General features: G+C 44.9%; 1 protein-coding gene across 3 annotated transcripts in view; it reads left to right on the forward strand.

Moving 5' to 3' along the window:
• Positions 1-18225, forward strand: part of INPP5F (inositol polyphosphate-5-phosphatase F) — a 1146251-nt gene that overhangs the window by 478715 nt on the left and 649311 nt on the right. For 2 of the 3 annotated variants that reach the window (XM_078643924.1, XM_078643926.1), the window contains exon 4: positions 3639-3775. The exons of the other annotated variant lie outside the window; for it this stretch is intronic. In XM_078643924.1, coding sequence (XP_078500050.1) covers positions 3639-3775 — 137 coding nt within the window. The remainder of the gene's footprint in view (positions 1-3638; positions 3776-18225) is intronic. 3 annotated transcript variants of the gene reach the window in all.

Raw genomic sequence — 18225 nt, forward strand, 5'->3', positions numbered from 1 at the left:
CCTCCAAAGCGGCAATGACCAGCCAGCTGGAGCGACCGTCAGTCTCTTGTGGCGAGGAAGTAAATATGAACATGGAAGCCGTAAACAAGGCCTGCTGTTTGTTCGAATGTATGACGTTCCATCGCGCACAATTACATCGCGCGCTTTTTCCCCGCATCTTTTTGCTCGCCGAGTCCATTACATCGTGTGTTTTCACCGCGCAATCTATTGCAGCGCGATTCCATTGGTTTCTATGGGGCCGTACTTTACCCCGCAGTACAGCATGTCGCATGGCAAAACAACGCGGTCTTTGTAATCACCTGCGAGAACCCGCCTCTAAGCCCTGGCCCCCATCTCCCCCCCCCCCACCTCTATTTCGTATAGCCCAGGGGAGGTGGTGGAGCCCGGGCCTGAGGGAGACAGTGTGGCCTCCCGTCTGTTCGGTTGTGTACTTAATCTTACACAAACATATTGCCAACCGATAGAAAGGACATCCGAATCCTTTAGAATAATCCTAGGATTTCTTCCCGTAAACGGCGAGTTAATCATTTGCAAACGAAAAAATGTGCACACTTTTAAGAATAAATGTAAAACAAGTTGGTGCAAATGATGAACATATTATCTCATTCTTGGTCGCCAGGGTATGAGAAAATGAAAATAACTTTTCCTCCCATCACACTGGTTTTCATTGGGCCTGAATTTTGAGACAAAAGACTTTGGATAGTCAGAAACAATTTCGTTTATCAGAAATGTAACAGGAATGTGTAGTAAAAAATGTAGGGAAATTCAAAACATAAGGTGTAAACACAATCTTAGCTCACACTCAATTAGTGTTGTTATGTTATTTGGTCATATATTATCTGGTGAGTTGTATAACATTACAACGCATGACTTTAATACGCATCCTTAACCACACAATGCATTTAGCACACATATGACTTTACCATGCAGGTCTTTACTACTCATATGCCTTTACCACGCATGCCTTTAAAACAAAATAGTATGTATATATCAGGTAAGTGAAACCTATACATATATATTCACTTAAAAAACAAAAGGTTACAGGGACATTATAGTTAGGAAATAGAATTTGAAAAACCTTAGAAATTCAATTAAAAAACCAAAGGTTACATGGACGTTATAGATAGGCTCAGATTTCCCTCGATCAAAATCAGTGAAATTCAGCAGTTATAGTCACCTGAACTACCTATAACTTATGTCCCCTCAATGCACTGCTTCTGACCTCACAAATTACTTCACTCATGACATGGTCAGTAACATCACTGATGACTTCAGAAAGTCAAGAAGGCTCGAACAGGGGGATGTCGATTCTCAGTTAATGCGGCTACCTTGTGGAACGCCCTCCCTGTCAGACTCCGTACTGAACCAAGTTATCCTAGGTTTCGAAAGCTTCTGAAGACGTTCTTGTTTCCCCAGGACTCTTGAGTGGTGGTTCCCAACACAGCTGTTCCTTGTTCTATAGCGCTGGGACGCTCCCGGGCAGCCATGCGCTTTATAAATTTAATTTAATTTCAATTTCATTTCATTCTACAACGCTGTGAAACTCCGCTCTATGACACTCCACTCTGACGCTCTACAACACCGTATGTTACTTCACACTTCTCCATTGTACGCCACTCCACACGATTCTCTTCTATCCCACAAATCTTTTGCTAAACTAAACAGCCTCTACGCTGGTGCCCATCATGGCTAAAACACATTGACAGTGCCAATAGCTCTTGCATGGGTGAAATCTATTGGATTTGCCAATGCTTGTCGCTACTTAGTGGATAACTATTGTTTTAGCAAAATTCATTGGCACTACTTTTGGGCCTGCGCATGCTTGTGCCTCACAATATTTTTCATGGAGATTGGCTTTTTGCAAAGCCTTATTTTCAGTAAGAAGAGTTATCAAAGGTTATGCTGTTTTTGATGGGGAGCCTTTTGTTTTTCCTGGAGTGCAGGTAGTGTTTAAGACACGTGTTCTTACTCGAATTTGTTATCGATGCAAGATGTAACTGTTTCTGATTTTCTTTCTGAGACTTCTTTCTGAGTCTGCAATAAAAGAAAGGTTGTATTGTGGATTTAGTAAGAGCTCTCATGTATTACACTGAAATGACTTGGGTTCATGCTGAAAATGTCTGTTTACTGCATGTGGTTCTGTTTCTAGAGCAAATGTTCTCTCACTTTACAAAAGAGGAATATCCACTGGCAGCATTTATTAACTTCATATTAAAGATTCAAATGTGTAAATCGGCCGTGATTTGGACATATGTCCAGGGGGTCTTAATGATTCTCGGGTTGTTGATCAGGAATGTAAATCTGTACTTCAAAAAACTCTTTAGTCTGGGCCGGCTTTGGTGCCACCTGTCATGTAGAACACGCAGCTGGCTTTTCTTTTCAGTCAATCTCTTAAATCTGGAAAATCCAGCGCTGGAGAAGAAAAATTTATTTGCAATGGATCTATAGCACTGAACATTAAACGTATTTGCATCTTCTATAGACTTGCACACAACCATCCTTGCGTTTCCTACTTTCAGCTCTCCTATGTCATGAAGAAACAGTTGAAGGTTTAGGTTAGTGCAGACTCTATTCAAAGGCTTTCTTATTTCATATTGGCCCCCCCAGGAGTTCAAGTTCGTACTGATGACTTACGTCAGTCTATCGAAGATATGAATGCTGACCTATCATTGCTACAGATAAGAAGCTTTCTTGATTTCAGATTGGTGTGTTACACAATCGAACCATCGTTTGCTCTCGTCATGAATCATACACTATCATACCTTATTGCAGAGTGTGTTGTTGGATGTGTTAGTCCACTAAGTAATTTGTAAGTTGTGATGTCATTTAGCTGATTACATACAGAATATACAAATGCTTTAGTATATTGTTTCACAGACATGTTGGCAGGGACCCCCATAGGGTTCAGTAGAAAGAGGACTGTTATGAGGTCACTGCTTGGGCGAGAAAAGTAACATTTTATTCATAATCATCATTAAATCGAAGGTCATAAGTTTGGGCTACAAAACAGAATCCAGTCCATACATATTTGATGTAGTACGCTAGGCTCCAAATGAACAAGTTCCTTATCCAAGTCTTCGGATGTTGCTATCGAAAGAAAGATGTTTTCTTGTAACCTGTTGTTATTATGCAGTGTTTGCATGTTGTGTGACGCTTCAGTGATAGGTATTACATAACATTCTCCAACGTACAGAATATGCCTGGATGTCTGAGATAGTGGAACACATACACTATACGTAATAAGATCGATTTGCTTACAGTGTTTCAGCAGGCACAGAAAAGGCAGAGTAGATTAGCCTGACTTGTGTATGGGTGTTTAGGATTTGCTTGCTTAGCAGTGGTGTTTGGGAACGCACAGAGAGCGCAGTCTCTGGCTTCCCACAGCCGTGTTTTCCTTCTGGCGGCTGTACAAATCCAGCACGTTCACATCTTAGGGATGGGCACTTGAACTGGAAAATATGCCTCCGAGCATTTGCGCTTTGACCTTGAGCTGTATTTGAAACTTGCCCGCTCGTGTTTATCCTGCCATGCACGCTCGGCCCGTGCTGGGGTCAGTTTGCTTTCATTACTATCTGCTACGAGATTAGGATACAAACACCGCGCTGACTGCTCCCTGTCTCTCTCTCTCTCTCCCGCAGATCTCCCATGGTGGCTGCTTTTAATTCGCCAGAAAGCTGTAATTGGCAGGCTTCCCGGGGAGCACGAAATACACAAAATTACCAAGATCGCGGTAATTCCCCTCTCTGACGCAGAGCCACAGGATCTGGAGCTGGAGGTAAAACTTGCTGCGGAAATGGATGCTGCTGGTACTGTATGTGAAAAACGAAAGATGATCATAGGGTTGGTTTATATTGGGCGTGGAAAATCGGTGATTTTTAGTGCAGAGCTAAGAATACTCATTCTGTATGCTGGATTGATCTGGGTGCACGTTCAAGGTCGTACCAATAGAGGACATTCAAGTAAAAACTCTGATTTTTGATTTGAGTTATTTTTCACGTAGCCTTATTTATTCTTTAGGATTGGGCCGTGCGTGCATTAGGACTAGGAAATGTATGTCTTGTGAAAATATAAAATATGATATCTTGCAGCTTTGATGAGAGCTATGGCGCCCTACTACCTCTTATTCTCCTCCCAATCAAGGACACATTGGGTTTCCTCGGCCTATTGAGTTAATGATTTGGAAGCGGCTATTGCTCAGCAGTACTTGTCTCCGCATCAGAGCAGCGCCTATGCTGACGCACTAAATTTTTTTAATTCTCCACAATACTGTTGATATTTAGTGCTCTAATTTGTGCATTACATTTTCGGAGTTTCAGCTCTTAACCATTTTTCTTGATCGTATGAATACTGATTAGTTTAAAAAAAAGTTTTTCTTCAGAGTTTTATTTGGCGCGAACTAGACCCGAGACATCGGGTATCAGAGCGATTTACATGAGCACCACCAATAAGGATTCAAAACATTAACTCACGTTTGTGAATACATACGGTGTGGGATGTTATTGTCCTTTAAAGAGGAAATGAGGTACGTCATCGAAGTTCTTGGCCGCAGAGCTTATTATATGTACAACATATTAGTCAGCTGCGTAGCAGTATTCGCATTTTTACAGATGTTCTCTCCGATTTATACGCTCGCCCCAGCAGAGAAGTGCTTATAGTAAGGGAGAGGGTATTTACCGACCAGTGTAAGCCGAAGCCAGAAGCCTATCAAGCTTTTAGAATATCTCAACCACTGGATGTGGTATGTTATAAATTAAGCAGGGAAAAACGCATATGGAAACAAAAGTCCTTCATCAGCCATGATTTTCCTTCAGTCAATTGTTTTCAACGGTGCTCCCAACATTCTAGTGTTATGAGTGCTTTTGTCCATACCGGTTACTGTGGGCTGTTATATAGCCCACTGTCGAAGGCTATACTGGTTAATAAAGGCCCTGAACCCGAGATATAAGCCCAAGCCACAGGCGAGGGCCTGCAACAAGGGAAAGGGCCTTCCACAACCAGTAATGCCTGAGGCAGAAGACTATAAGGCTATTGGAATATAGAATGTTCTAATTTTAGGGACGAAACAGAAAGGCAATCGTTGGGAAGTTGGAGCAGAAGGCTTATACTAGTCTTTATTTGCCTAAGTCACTTCATGGTCTTCAGTGGAGCTCTCTACGTTCCAATGTTCTAATCTCTAATGATTGTTCATTAATGGGCCATGCAAGAAAGGTGGAAATAGTAACTAACAACTAGTATTGCACAGCAGCTAAGTATTTGCACCTTGCAAACCTTTTTTTAAAAGAAAAAAGCTGTTTGACTGTGGTGCTGCGCTTTGCAGATTTTGACATTTTCGGAGTCATTTACGCGATAACAGATGACTCACTCCAACTGACGTGCCGTTGGCATGCCACCTTGATATCCTGGGACCCAGCAGCACAGAGACCTCTAGCAATGGTCCAGAGCTTCAGTGCAATAAAGAAAAAAATTGGCATCAGCACGTGTGTATGTGCTCACTTCAACACATTGCATATTTTACTTCTCAATACCACGCTTGCAGGAAACTTAATTAACTGCATTGTGAAAAAAAGTGAAAGTTACCTATGTAGGGCGTCTCTTAGGAGAGCCTTGATGATCTGTCTACAGCCATTTCCCCAGGGAAAAATAGAATAAACTGCTGAGGACAGTGAAAAAAGAAAAGAAGGACAGGGAGATAGCCTAACCCATACGCAAGGAAAGAAGTCTAATGAAGAGAAACAAACGAACTACAGAGAGAAGGAATAGGCAGTCTCAGAATGCTTCCTAAACTGGCCAATGTCTATAGCTACTGCCTGCTAAGAAGTATTCTGATTGGCTGATCAGCTCTAAATGCTTCATTCTGAGTCCCAATAAAATATATATCCCCTAAAGACATAGCGTTTGAGCCCTACAGCCATTTTATATATATTTTTTTTAAAACCTTTATTCAGCTTATGGGCAGTACACAGCGTCTGCCTACAACCACTACGGGCCGGCCGCCATGACATACAGAAACATTACAGGTCACCGCAAAAAGCGGAAAGCGAAAAACAATAGCTGTACAACGGAGTAACAGCAGACGGAAAAAGAATCATGCAGGTTTCATTTTATGAGATTAGAGAGAAATCGTACACTCAGTTCAGACAACCGACAAGGTGGGCCATACGACAGAATAGCAACCAAAGGAACCACAACAATGGGAGTCGTGCGTAACGCATTGCAGACAGTGTATACAAACAATACACTACAGTCCGCGCAAGACTGCGCCCACCCAATCGACAAACCACTTCAGGATGTATGTGCAAACGTAGCCACTATCCAGCAGGATTTGAAAGGGCACTTTTTATAGCAGGAAGAGAGGATACGGCGTCACACAGTGAAGCGAATTGTATCGGGAACAAGTCCCGAAGGAGGAAAAACACCCATTGAAAACATAATCGGGAGGAGAAACAGGATATGTGAGCATTCAATGGGAACGTACTGTTATCAGCGCTATGCACACAAAATCCCCGAAACAGCGCAAACCCCATAAGCACAAAGTGCGGAACCCACCCAGAAAGTAACACCACCCGATCCCCGGCCCGATCTAAATATACGAAAAGAAGGGAGAATACAAAAAGGAAATAACAAAGGAAAAAAGAACAACACAAAAACCACGAAGAATAAAGAAGGCCATAGAAACATAAAACAATACAAAACATCGTCCCCCCACCCTGCACCACTGCGTGTGACTACGGCCCCCCCCCTAGCAGCGTGCCTGTCGCCCAGTAGGAACCCGAAATATAGACAAAGAGACCAAAAAAGAGGAATAAAACACAAAAGAAAAGAACAAAAGGAGGAGAAAAAAGAAAAGAAAGAAGAAAAACCTAATCCACAGAAGGCCGGAGGAGGGCCAGCGAATTTCCCCAAAGCACCACAACGTTTCATTCCGGCCGCCCGATCCTAGACCCCGCGACCAGTACAATACCCATCCTCAATATCCCCGGCAGTTCATCAGTGTCCCAGCGATGCAAGTGAAACAGTCCCGACATAATGGGGGGCGCTCTCAGCCCTGCCCCCTGCGATGTAAAGCAGCGACATAGTCCGGCCTCACGGTAGATATCTGGAAGGAAGCAGGCGAACCAAGTAACCAGACCTGAGTGGAGGGACGATCAGTAAAGTCCATCCGATACACAGCAATGTAGGTGTCCGTGGCACAAACAAGAACAGCGCCCATCCATGATCCCCCGGGATTGGCAAGCCCAGTCAATAGGATGAGGAGTCGATACACGCCAGGGACCTCGGGAGGAGAAACAAGACATGGCGCCCAGCTACGCTGCTCCAGCCGCACCACACGTCCCGAAACTGCAGCCTGCTCCAAGGATATTACAGCCGGCATCTTGACTGCAATTGGATCTCGCACCTTCAATTTGCCAGTAATAGCCGGAGTGGAGGGACAACAGAGGGCAGCTTCAACAAGAGACACAGTGTCCTGCTCCCGGTGGCGCCCACGTGCAAGCAATGGCGCCACAGGGGAAATCAAAGCCAGCCGTTCTCCCAGTTCACGAGCAGCCGAATGTAGAGCTTCTCCCAGAGTAGCCAGGGCGCACATCACGTCACTGAGCAGCACTGGTGCACCGGGATGAGAGGATTCAGCTGTCCTCCGCACGCGGGGCAAACAAGGGCAGCACTGCCCGCCAAGCCATCCACCATTACCATCCGCGGCCAGCCGGGCACCGCGTAGATCCGAGTGATGGCGCAACCAGTCTTGAGGCTCAGGGGAGGCACACTGCATGAGCGCAGAGTATAAGCGTTGGCGTGGGAGGACGGCTGTATTTTCGGTAGCAGCCCAGGGTCCGCTGTGTCAGGAAGAGAGAACCGCCTGTAAGATGGCGCCCAGCCCGGCTCGTAGGGAGACAAAGTATCAAGTAGAGTCGTGTCCGGGCGAAAAACACGATACAATGTGTTCCCCGTAGCGGCGACGTGTGAGCCCTTAAAACAAGAAAGCACGCCACAGGGAGCAGGACGATGCTTGCGCCACCGTGGTTGGTTCACCGGCGACGGCGACTGTTGTAGTGAGCGAGGCCGGTCCCAGTCGAGAACAAAGACCCGGTCGTAGTCGCGCAGCGCGAGGCAGGGACAGAGATGCTTCAATAGTTGCACCGCCGGGGTCCAGCAACAAAGCACACCAATAGATCCGGGGTCTCATCCCGTTTCCGCCGATACTTCGTAATAGCAGGATAAATCACAGGATTAGGCGGAAAACGGGAGAAAAGCAAGAGGGTCAGCGGAGCCGAGAGATCAGGCGGCCATCATGGTTGCTGGTTAGGCTCCTCCTCCAGCCATTTTATATTTGATCACAATGTATTTTCAGGCTTTCTGATAAGGCATAATCCATAGTTTTTTCTGCTGATGTCTATTTTTTTATGACCGGCAAAGTTGCATATCAGCACCATCAATGCACGCTGACTTCAGTTGCTTTCGTAGGCTGCCCGTGCCCTGAGTAGCAGAGCCTATCAGAAGAATGGTGAAGCTTGTGCAGATCTCTAAATTGGGACCTTTTTAGGTGAATAAAAGAGCCCTGTTCACAATACTGAGAGGTGAAGGAATTCTTTAGGAATTTGCGGTTCAGTAGAGTATCTACCAGAGTTGTACAACGGAGAAACACAGGGAATACATTGCATGCCTTAGCTACACATTTTTTACCCCACATTTTTTTTTTACAATGCTTATGTTTTTACAACATATGATTACCACACATTGTTTATATATGTGTTTATAAACAATGTATTTGCATGGTAACGGCATGCATTGTAAAAAAATACACATGGTAAAAACATGCGTTTTAAAAAATGTCTGGTAAGGGCACAATGTGGTAAAAACCTCGTTGTAAACGCTGTTTCCCATCTACCAGAATGATTGTATCCCTGCTTAAGGGGTCTGGCAATGGCAATACTGAAATCCCTGCCTGTAGCAATGGAGAGGGTGACATTGTTGGTGGAATTGTTTGGTGCTCACACAAAGACCCATGACAAGACCCAAGGGCCTACTCTCCTTCAACTGGTCCGGGATGATTCTGCTTTATTCACCAAATAAACATCAGACAGCTTGTCAGTCAGGGATGCTTGGATATCCCAGAGAAGCCTGTAGATATCATACAGGAGGGGCACCGAAGTGTCACACTATTGGTCATTGCTGGACCTAAGCAGTCGGTTATGTTCAAACCAGAAATGATGATGAATTTAGGGGCATCACAGCCATCCTGAATACCTTGAGTAAGGTACCCCGGAAGGTAATCTGGAACAGCTACCTAAACCTTTGCCACCATGTCCCAAAGTAACAAGGGGAGATTCATCAACCAGGGAAGACAGTACTCTGCAGAGGTGTGACTTTCTCTAGCACTTCAGCGTCTGATTGTTCGAATTCTGAGTCCAGTACAACAGCAGGGTCCAGAATTTTGAACAGTCAACTTTTTTACTACCCAACACAGGGGATCAGTGGCCACCAGAGAGAATCATGACCCAGTAATATGAAGGTCCACAGGGCAGGAGCAGATGCTGAGGCAGGGAACAAGGGCAGGGGGTGAGGGGACTACCAATACAACATACTCAGAGAACAACTGACCAGGAGACCTAGACACCAGTGGTAGAAGGTGCATTACCCAGCACTGCCACTTACCTGGCTCCAGTGTTTAATTTATTTCAACACACCTTGACCACCAGCAAGAATACTATACTCAGAAGGGGCCTGAGGTTTGTTCCCGCCAATAGAACCGAACCCTTTCTGGTCAAACTGGAACGACAAACTTTCTTAAGAAAATGAAGATTGAGGAATTTCTAACTAACCCCTATGAGGGGAGGGAGAATGACACTGGCTTACGCCCGTCTACATAACTCCCCTCCCCCTCCCCAATCCCCCAACCCCCCTTATAGTTCTGTTCCACCTGAAATAGTGACATATTAGAGGGTAGTAAGAGAGGTGGACAACCTCCATAACACAACACTCTGTTATATACAATGTTTCGGCTGAGAGACTAAAACACATTAGGAGCGCTTGCCCGCAACCACAATTTTGTGATCAAACCAGAAGACAAGGGTAGTGGTATAGTAATACACAACACATAATCCTACTGCACAGAGATATTGGGACAGCTTTCTGTGGAAGATCATTACACCAAAGTCAGGGGTGACCCTACGTCGGAGGTTAGATCTCGTATCAGATATGTCACTGAACCAGGTTCCTTTCTAGGCATGAACATCTTTTTCTCAGTGTCCCCAGCCTCAGAGTGCTGGTACTGTATACTTTATTCAAGATACACAAGAATCTTTTCAGACCTCCTGGACACCTGATTGTTTTGGGGTGTGGTACTCTTCTTGAACCACTCGGTCAATTTGTTGATGTTTTCCTCAAGCCTTTTGTACCCCTCACACGATCTTTCATCAGGGATAGTATGGATTTCTTAGGCAAATTGAGAGGAAGCAATTTAATGACTCCACCCAGGTTTTGATGACAATGGATATAGTAACATCCCTCAGCATGTGGCTCTCAGAGTGATAGGGAGCATTTTTGATACCAAGGAGATGCCACAATGGGTTCCCTCCTCATTTCTAATTGAACTCACTCAAATTGCCTTTAACCAGAATTTTTTTCCTGTTTCTGTTCAGTGACTCAAATCCTTGAAAGTCCAACATAGGGTTCTGGTGCCGGTACATTAATGAGGTTTGTTTTGTGTGGGATGACACCATTATGTACTCCAAGATTTTGTATGGTACCCCGGAAGGTAATCTGGAACAGCTACCTAAACCTTTGCCACCATGTCCCAAAGTAACAAGGGGATTTTTGTCAGCACATTTCCCACCAACAGCAATGCTATGAGGAACATCGTTTACAAACACTGGCACTTGGTGAGTGATACCTCCACCCAGCATAGTGAATTAACCGTGACTCCTCAAAAGGGTTCCTAATGTAAGGATTAAAGTCTGCTCTACCCACCCCAACGGTCCACACTATCTAATCTCAGTGGGGCCTACCACCCATCAAGGGGCATTTCAAATGCGGCCATTGTACTGCTTCCAAATTTTGCAATGAAGTCAAGGTATTTGCCAATGGGAATGTATCACACCAATTGAACAGTTTTTACAATTGTAATTCACAAATGTTATTCAGGCAGTATGGTGCCCCTGTTCTAAGATCTATATTAGGCAGACCACACAAAAAGTCAAAGCATGTGTTCTTCAGCATTGAAGCAGGATCAATTGCAAGACAACTGGAGCACCACTGGTGGACCACTACATGGAACAAGGTCACTCAGCAAATCAAATTGAGTATGACTCTTTACAACGCCCGCGTTACAAAGGGTGTCATTACAACACATTTTTTACATCGCAAAATCCATCACAACGCATGTTATAACGCATAATCCATTACTACGCAATTACTATTCTTACTCCGCCGGGGAGTTACTTTGGGGAATGAGTTGTAATGGATTATACGTTGTAATGACATGCGTTGTAATGGATTTCGCATTGTAAAACATTTGTTGTAGTGACACGTGTTGTAACGTGTGTGTTGTAAACGATGTTTCCCGATCAAATTTGTTGACAAGTCATTGAGACCCTAAGACCAGATCCACGAGTGGGAGACCAAATAGACAAAGTATTTGAACTTGATTGCTGATGCATGCAAAAGGCTTGTTCCATAGTCGATGGACTAAACACATGGATGAATTGGGGACATTATGTTACACATACTAGATGACTCTATCCATTGACTTGATGTAGATACTTGTATCCATGTGTTCTTTCTTCTATCCCAAACCTAAGGACTATTTACTATGTCACCTGGTGAGGTTGTGGTAAATAAATAATTAATTACCGGTACTATTTTTCTATGCATAAAATAAAACAGATAGCTCAATAAATAAGAGGCAGGATCCGGGGTATCTGAGTCGAACAGGCTTTAATCAGGCATAAGGGAAGGGACAGGATCGGAACAGCCTGAAATAGAATGGCATGGAATGGCAGCTGCAACGTTTCATCAACATTACATAGTATATATAGGAAAACATTACAATTGCATTGAATACAGTAGGCGTAGCAAGTGACAAACGTAAGATAAGAACAAATGGGCGTACAAAGAAGGCGTGTACGTAGACATGTGATGAAGACGTCACAGAAGTGTCATAAATGGGTGGATACATGGAGGGGGCTACCTGGGCAGCTGGAACCTTTAACCTACTGGTGCGCGCAAACGGGCCATGACGTGTAACTAGGGAGAGCTGGGGGCTCTGACTTCTGCACTAGAAGAGGAGACTAAAGTCTAAGATGTCAGGACGACATGTACCTATAGCATATCTGGTATCTGGTGTTTGGAGAACATGTTGATAGAATCTAAAAGTCATCAGAGCAAAGGCTACTTGACACTAAGGCTGGTACATGCATATATTCTTCATGTATTGCGTGTGCTATGAATCTTCTATGGATATTAATACAGTAATTCACTTGCATGGAGACAGAAAGACTAGACTATAGCTGAAGATGTTTATGCGGTTCGTTAGCTTAGGAATGTGAAGACGGAGAGCTGAACTGATAACTGTAGGCATAACATATTCTTGGCAGACAGGCAGGCAGGCCAAGCCGGGCACCGCGCTGCGCGGCAAGAAGTAAGCGAAGGGTCAGGGATGCGGGAGGGGCTGCATCGCTCCTCGGAGTGGTTTCAGGAGACTGGAGCTTGAATCTGGTGTTCAGGCCCTTTGAGGCCTAGAAACGGGGACAATTCGATAAGTCTAACGGGCATAATGTAAAACGTTGGCAACATAGGCCTAGAAGCCTAATTCACGTTGCTTTCACGGGGACCGGATAACTGACATACTAACGTTGGACACAACTATAATTGCGTCTTTAATCGATCATAAGGGGATATATGCATATCGATCATGCACATATAACATAGGATGGGGAACACGTAGGCACATATGACAAGGCAAAATTCAATTTTCCTCATTCCCTCCTTGTGCCCTACGTTTCCTTCAGGAAACATCAATAGTCATGATACCATCTATCTGTTCATAGAGCATCATTTGCTCGTCTCGAATCTTCTTGGAACGGGACTTAGGACTAGGAATACAAGATGTAGCGCACAAGCCGCAAATCGCAGGGCCACATTGTAAACATAGGCAACAACTGAATATGATCATTACTACTATACCCAGGAATGACAATACTTTCCATCCCCAGGCAGATATTATACTCCAGAGCCAACCGGACCATGTCCAGGTGCCTGGATTCTGGTGTAACTGATGGGCTATTTTATGAAGTCTGGTTATAGCTGAATATACAGACGGTGCGTTATTAGGAATGAAAATGCAGCAACTAGATCCGATGACTCTACAAGCTCCGCTCCTATCGGCCAGTATGACGTCAAGAACGAGACGATTTTGAAGCACGACAAATCTCATAGCAGATTGTTCTTCGGTTAAGTTACCTAGAGCGGAAGTAGTCTCGTTCACTACTGCTTCAAGGGTTCTGGTTAGCCTACGTATTAGCTTACTATTCTGGACAGGACCTATGAAGAAAAAGAAACCTTTATTGAAGTCTTGATACTGTTCTAAGGCAGTTTCAGTTTGATCGACAATGGGGGACTCGATCTCCCTTCTATGTCTGATGTGTAATAGATGTGTATTTCTGTGATAATCGGATGGGGCTAGAAAAACTGGTGGCAGTAGGAAGGCAATGTAACATGTTCCATCCCAATCGAGAGGCAGACGAACATATGCGGTCTGACCACACACAAAATAAGAATGACGTGAGGCTTTGAAAATAGATTTCCCACTGTCACTATACTCGACCACAGTAGTACAATCACTGTGTCCTAGATGTACTGAACCATTCTTTCTGACACATAATTCGCCTTTCACTGGTAGGACTGTAATAGCAGGCAAATCTGGAGTAGTCTCGGACTGAACATTCAAAACCATGAAATTTGAGGAATAATTACCTAGATCATATACTTCATTTTCTAGATCTAACCCTGTTCTATGGGAAAGACCTTCCTTGTCTGGGAAACATGTTCTATTCAGAAGGGACATATCGTTTGAAGATGACGTTAACGTGGACCATGCTCCACACGAACCATTGTGTGAAAACGGATAGGGAAAGAGTGGCAGAACTCCCTTCGGTGTCTGGAAAGGGGGGATCTGTATTAGCATATTCTGGGACAGTGTCGTCTAAATAGGAAGAAAGAAAAATTTCAGCTGCAGTCGGTTTATGACGCAGTTTAGTCGGGACTAATGGTGGCGGTAAATTATGGGGTGCTTCCGGGGTCGCCTTCGGCAAACCCTCGGCGAGAAGAGGATACATACCTTTAATTAGGGCATTTCTCTGTCTGTCTGATTGTTCTGCTCTAACTCGTTCACCTTCTTCTAGAAGTTCCCTTTCTTGGGCTTTTTCTGAGGATTCTCTACTTAATTCTGCTTTTCTAAATTCTTTTTCGGTTCTTCTATGAGATTCTTTGCGCCATAACTCTATGGCATCTTTCTGGGACTGTCTGGCTTTCTTTTTCCATAATGCTTCTTCTACTCTCATGATGCACTCGGCATCCCATGTACCTGATACAGGCCATCTATATTTCTCTTCAAGATTCTTTGTATAATCCACCCATAAGTCTAGATATATTATGGCATCCAAGCCATGCTTGTGATACATAAAGTGTCCAGGACTGTCCCTAGGAGGGACAGGAACTGCTTCTTCGAGTAACCCTTTTCTGGTTTTTATCTGACATAACTTTGAAAACAGAGGCATATTTGAGTCGTACTTGAATTAAACACAATACACAATAATCACAGTAATGAAATGGCAAACAAATCACTCATACCACGACATAGAAATACATTAATAACAGTTCGAACAGAATACTACCTAATACACTGAAAAACATAACACTTGAATTTCTCGAGAAACTGACTTACTAGAATTACTGGATGCACTGCTAAAACAGTACAGAACATACCGGTCTCATAAAGAGACACGTCATACCGTATCCACCTAGATGGACACGTCGGACTGGATCTGTGTACCCAAACCCACCGGACCGGAGACAAACTAATGACCCCGTCTAGATACTCCCCCCGCAACGGTACTCACCGGGAAGCAAAACTTGAAGGCCTCGGACTGGACTGGACTGCTACGACGTCTGGTTACTACGCATGCGCTTCGAACTTCGGGCTTCAGAAACAGGTGGGCCTCCGGATACCTCGGACCTTGCTCTCTCGGCTTGGGCTCTGGTCGGGACGAACCGCATTCCTCACCGCCTCGTCTGGATGCCGGACCGCAGTCTCCGTCTCCTCCGTGGGCCTGAGGGAGACTTGATGAAGCAGAAATATCTGCACGTGCACGGTAGAGTTCCGTCACGGCTGTAGAAGGGTCAGGGGGCCTGCGTTACATCGCCGGCGCGTGGGGAAGGGGCTCGTTCCTGTTCGGGCGCCATTATGTGGTAAATAAATAATTAATTACCGGTACTATTTTTCTATGCATAAAATAAAACAGATAGCTCAATAAATAAGAGGCAGGATCCGGGGTATCTGAGTCGAACAGGCTTTAATCAGGCATAAGGGAAGGGACAGGATCGGAACAGCCTGAAATAGAATGGCATGGAATGGCAGCTGCAACGTTTCATCAACATTACATAGTATATATAGGAAAACATTACAATTGCATTGAATACAGTAGGCGTAACAAGTGACAAACGTAAGATAAGAACAAATGGGCGTACAAAGAAGGCGTGTACGTAGACATGTGATGAAGACGTCACAGAAGTGTCATAAATGGGTGGATACATGGAGGGGGCTACCTGGGCAGCTGGAACCTTTAACCTACTGGTGCCGCTCGCAGCTGTCTTTGTCTGCCGTGACTCTGCTCTACTCATTGCCCGCATCTCCGTGAGGAAAGGAGATAAGCTGCACAGATTTTTGATTGCGTTGGAGGCAGTTAGACAGGGGCCGGGACTGCGAGACCCAGGGTTCTGCGCATGAAGACCGGAGCGCACCTGGAGTCTCTTCCCGCCCCTGCTCCGCCCTGCTAGTTTGGCTGCCTGCTCTCTGCTGATTCGCTGCCTCCACTACTTACAGCTCGCGGCCCCCGCTCCGCGGGTGCCGCTCGCAGCTGTCTTTGTCTGCCGTGACTCTGCTCTACTCATTGCCCGCATCTCCGTGAGGAAAGGAGATAAGCTGCACAGATTTTTGATTGCGTTGGAGGCAGTTAGACAGGGGCCGGGACTGCGAGACCCAGGGTTCTGCGCGTGAAGACCGGAGCGCACCTGGAGTCTCTTCCCGCCCCTTGCTCCTCCTATTAAGTATACTCACTCCACGCTAAGCGGGACGCGTGCGGGACGCCGGGCTAAGCCCGGGCAAAGGGCGGGCCCTCTGTGGCCCTCAGTGGCCGAGGTAGGCTGGGCTGGGCCCGGTTATTTTCATCGCTTGATTGCTGTTATTTGATTCAAGTGTTATTTTACATCCTCTATTGGACAGTACGCCTGACTGTCGGCGGAAGGAATCATTCATCTAAATTGACTGGCTGCTTCCTCGGGCTTTCTTCTCGGGCTGCCTCTGTTGCATCTCCAGGACTGGTTTTTATGATTGGTTTTATTATTGTGGTATATTGTATTATTCTTGTGTTCTCTCATCCGGAGGAAAACATTCGTTAAAATATCAATTTGTGGACAAATTTTGTGTATAAAGATGTTTAAGAAATTGCGTTCGGGTAGGGAAGTGGGCGGTTTGCCTAGTGCAAATAATGAAATTAAGCGCTTGAGAAATAAATCGGTAAACAATCCCCCCCTTAAGGGTCAATGCCATTTGTATGAGCTGTGGGATTTGCCCTCCCCGAAGAACGCTAATTTATCCTCTAAAAAAAACCCATGCGCTCTGGCCCATGAGGTCCATATGCAACCTTTCACACACCTGCCGCTCTCCGGTTCTCAGCTCGCACCACAACATCTGGTGCCAGTGGTGTTTTCTTTCCCTGTTCTCCCTGAAGGGAATGGGGAAAATAAAAACACTACTTTAACACAGGAGAGGGAATCTCCAAATCTTCCATCTATACCTCGAACCCCGCTGAAGGATAGGTTGGATGGGGATTTGTCTGCCCTATGTATTGATCATGAACTTTGTGGCCGGTATGTAGATAAAGCGAAAATGCAGCTACCGGCCCCTACTAAATCCCCAGGGGGAGCTACCCCATCTGGGTTAATGTTGTATAGTAGTACCCCCTCTTTGAATGATCAGGATATGTCCGATTTGTTAGTTGCTTCGGGGACCCCGGGCCTTAATCTATCTGGCATCTGTCGTCCGTCTGAGGCATGCGAAAAACCAATTTCTGAATCCATGATTGCCTTGGAACATCTATTAGCCTCTATTTTATCTCTTTTGGGGAAATTTGTTGGTAATTCGGACTGCATTTTGGAATCCGTTACCCAAATACTGAAGTAATTGTTACAAAAGCCATTGGATTTGAGGAGTGTACCCCCCACGTCTGATTATAGTCGGCCAAGGGGGGGAACTAATGTGGCCTCAGTGGATTCTGACACGAAAGCTGGGACATCGGTTTTGATACCACATACTGCAGTTCTTCCCTTAACTGCAGTGCCAAACTGTATAAATAACTCAGTTCTTGAGATAATGGAGGAAGATAAATCCATATCTGACCCTAAAGTGGTTCAGGACCTTTTTCCCATCTTCGTGTCTGAAAATAAAAAAGAATTTATTGATGATAAAGATGAGGTAAAGGCAAAAAATGGGAAATCTAGAAAAAATGGGAAATCTAGAACCAATAAGGGGAATAAAAGGAAACCAACTCGTAAATATAGGAAGAAAAGGCAGCGTCGGATAATTTTTCAAAATTCTGTGTCTGCACTGGAGAATGAAGTGATTGATCTGGAGCCTTCTTCTATATCTGGAAAGGTAGTTATGGATATTGAACGGAACCTACCCATTAGTACCTTTTTTAGGGTAGAAAGTGAACTGTGTCCCCCAACGATTGTGGAATCTGTTCCACAAAGGGTGGGCTCTCCTACCGGTCTTTCTCTTCCTTTAGCGACTGGAGTTTCAATTCAAAATCCATCTGGGTCCCTTAACCCCTTGGCTCCCCCTTTCCGTGTAGTACCTGAGAATGGAGATCGCCATTTTCCGGATTATCCTTTAACTACTTTAAATGCCCCAGTAGAAACGTTAGTGTTGGACTTTTTACCTTTATTCGACGT

This window comes from Lissotriton helveticus, chromosome 5_1 (genome assembly GCF_964261635.1).
Source record: "Lissotriton helveticus chromosome 5_1, aLisHel1.1, whole genome shotgun sequence".
NCBI lineage: Eukaryota > Metazoa > Chordata > Amphibia > Caudata > Salamandridae > Lissotriton > Lissotriton helveticus.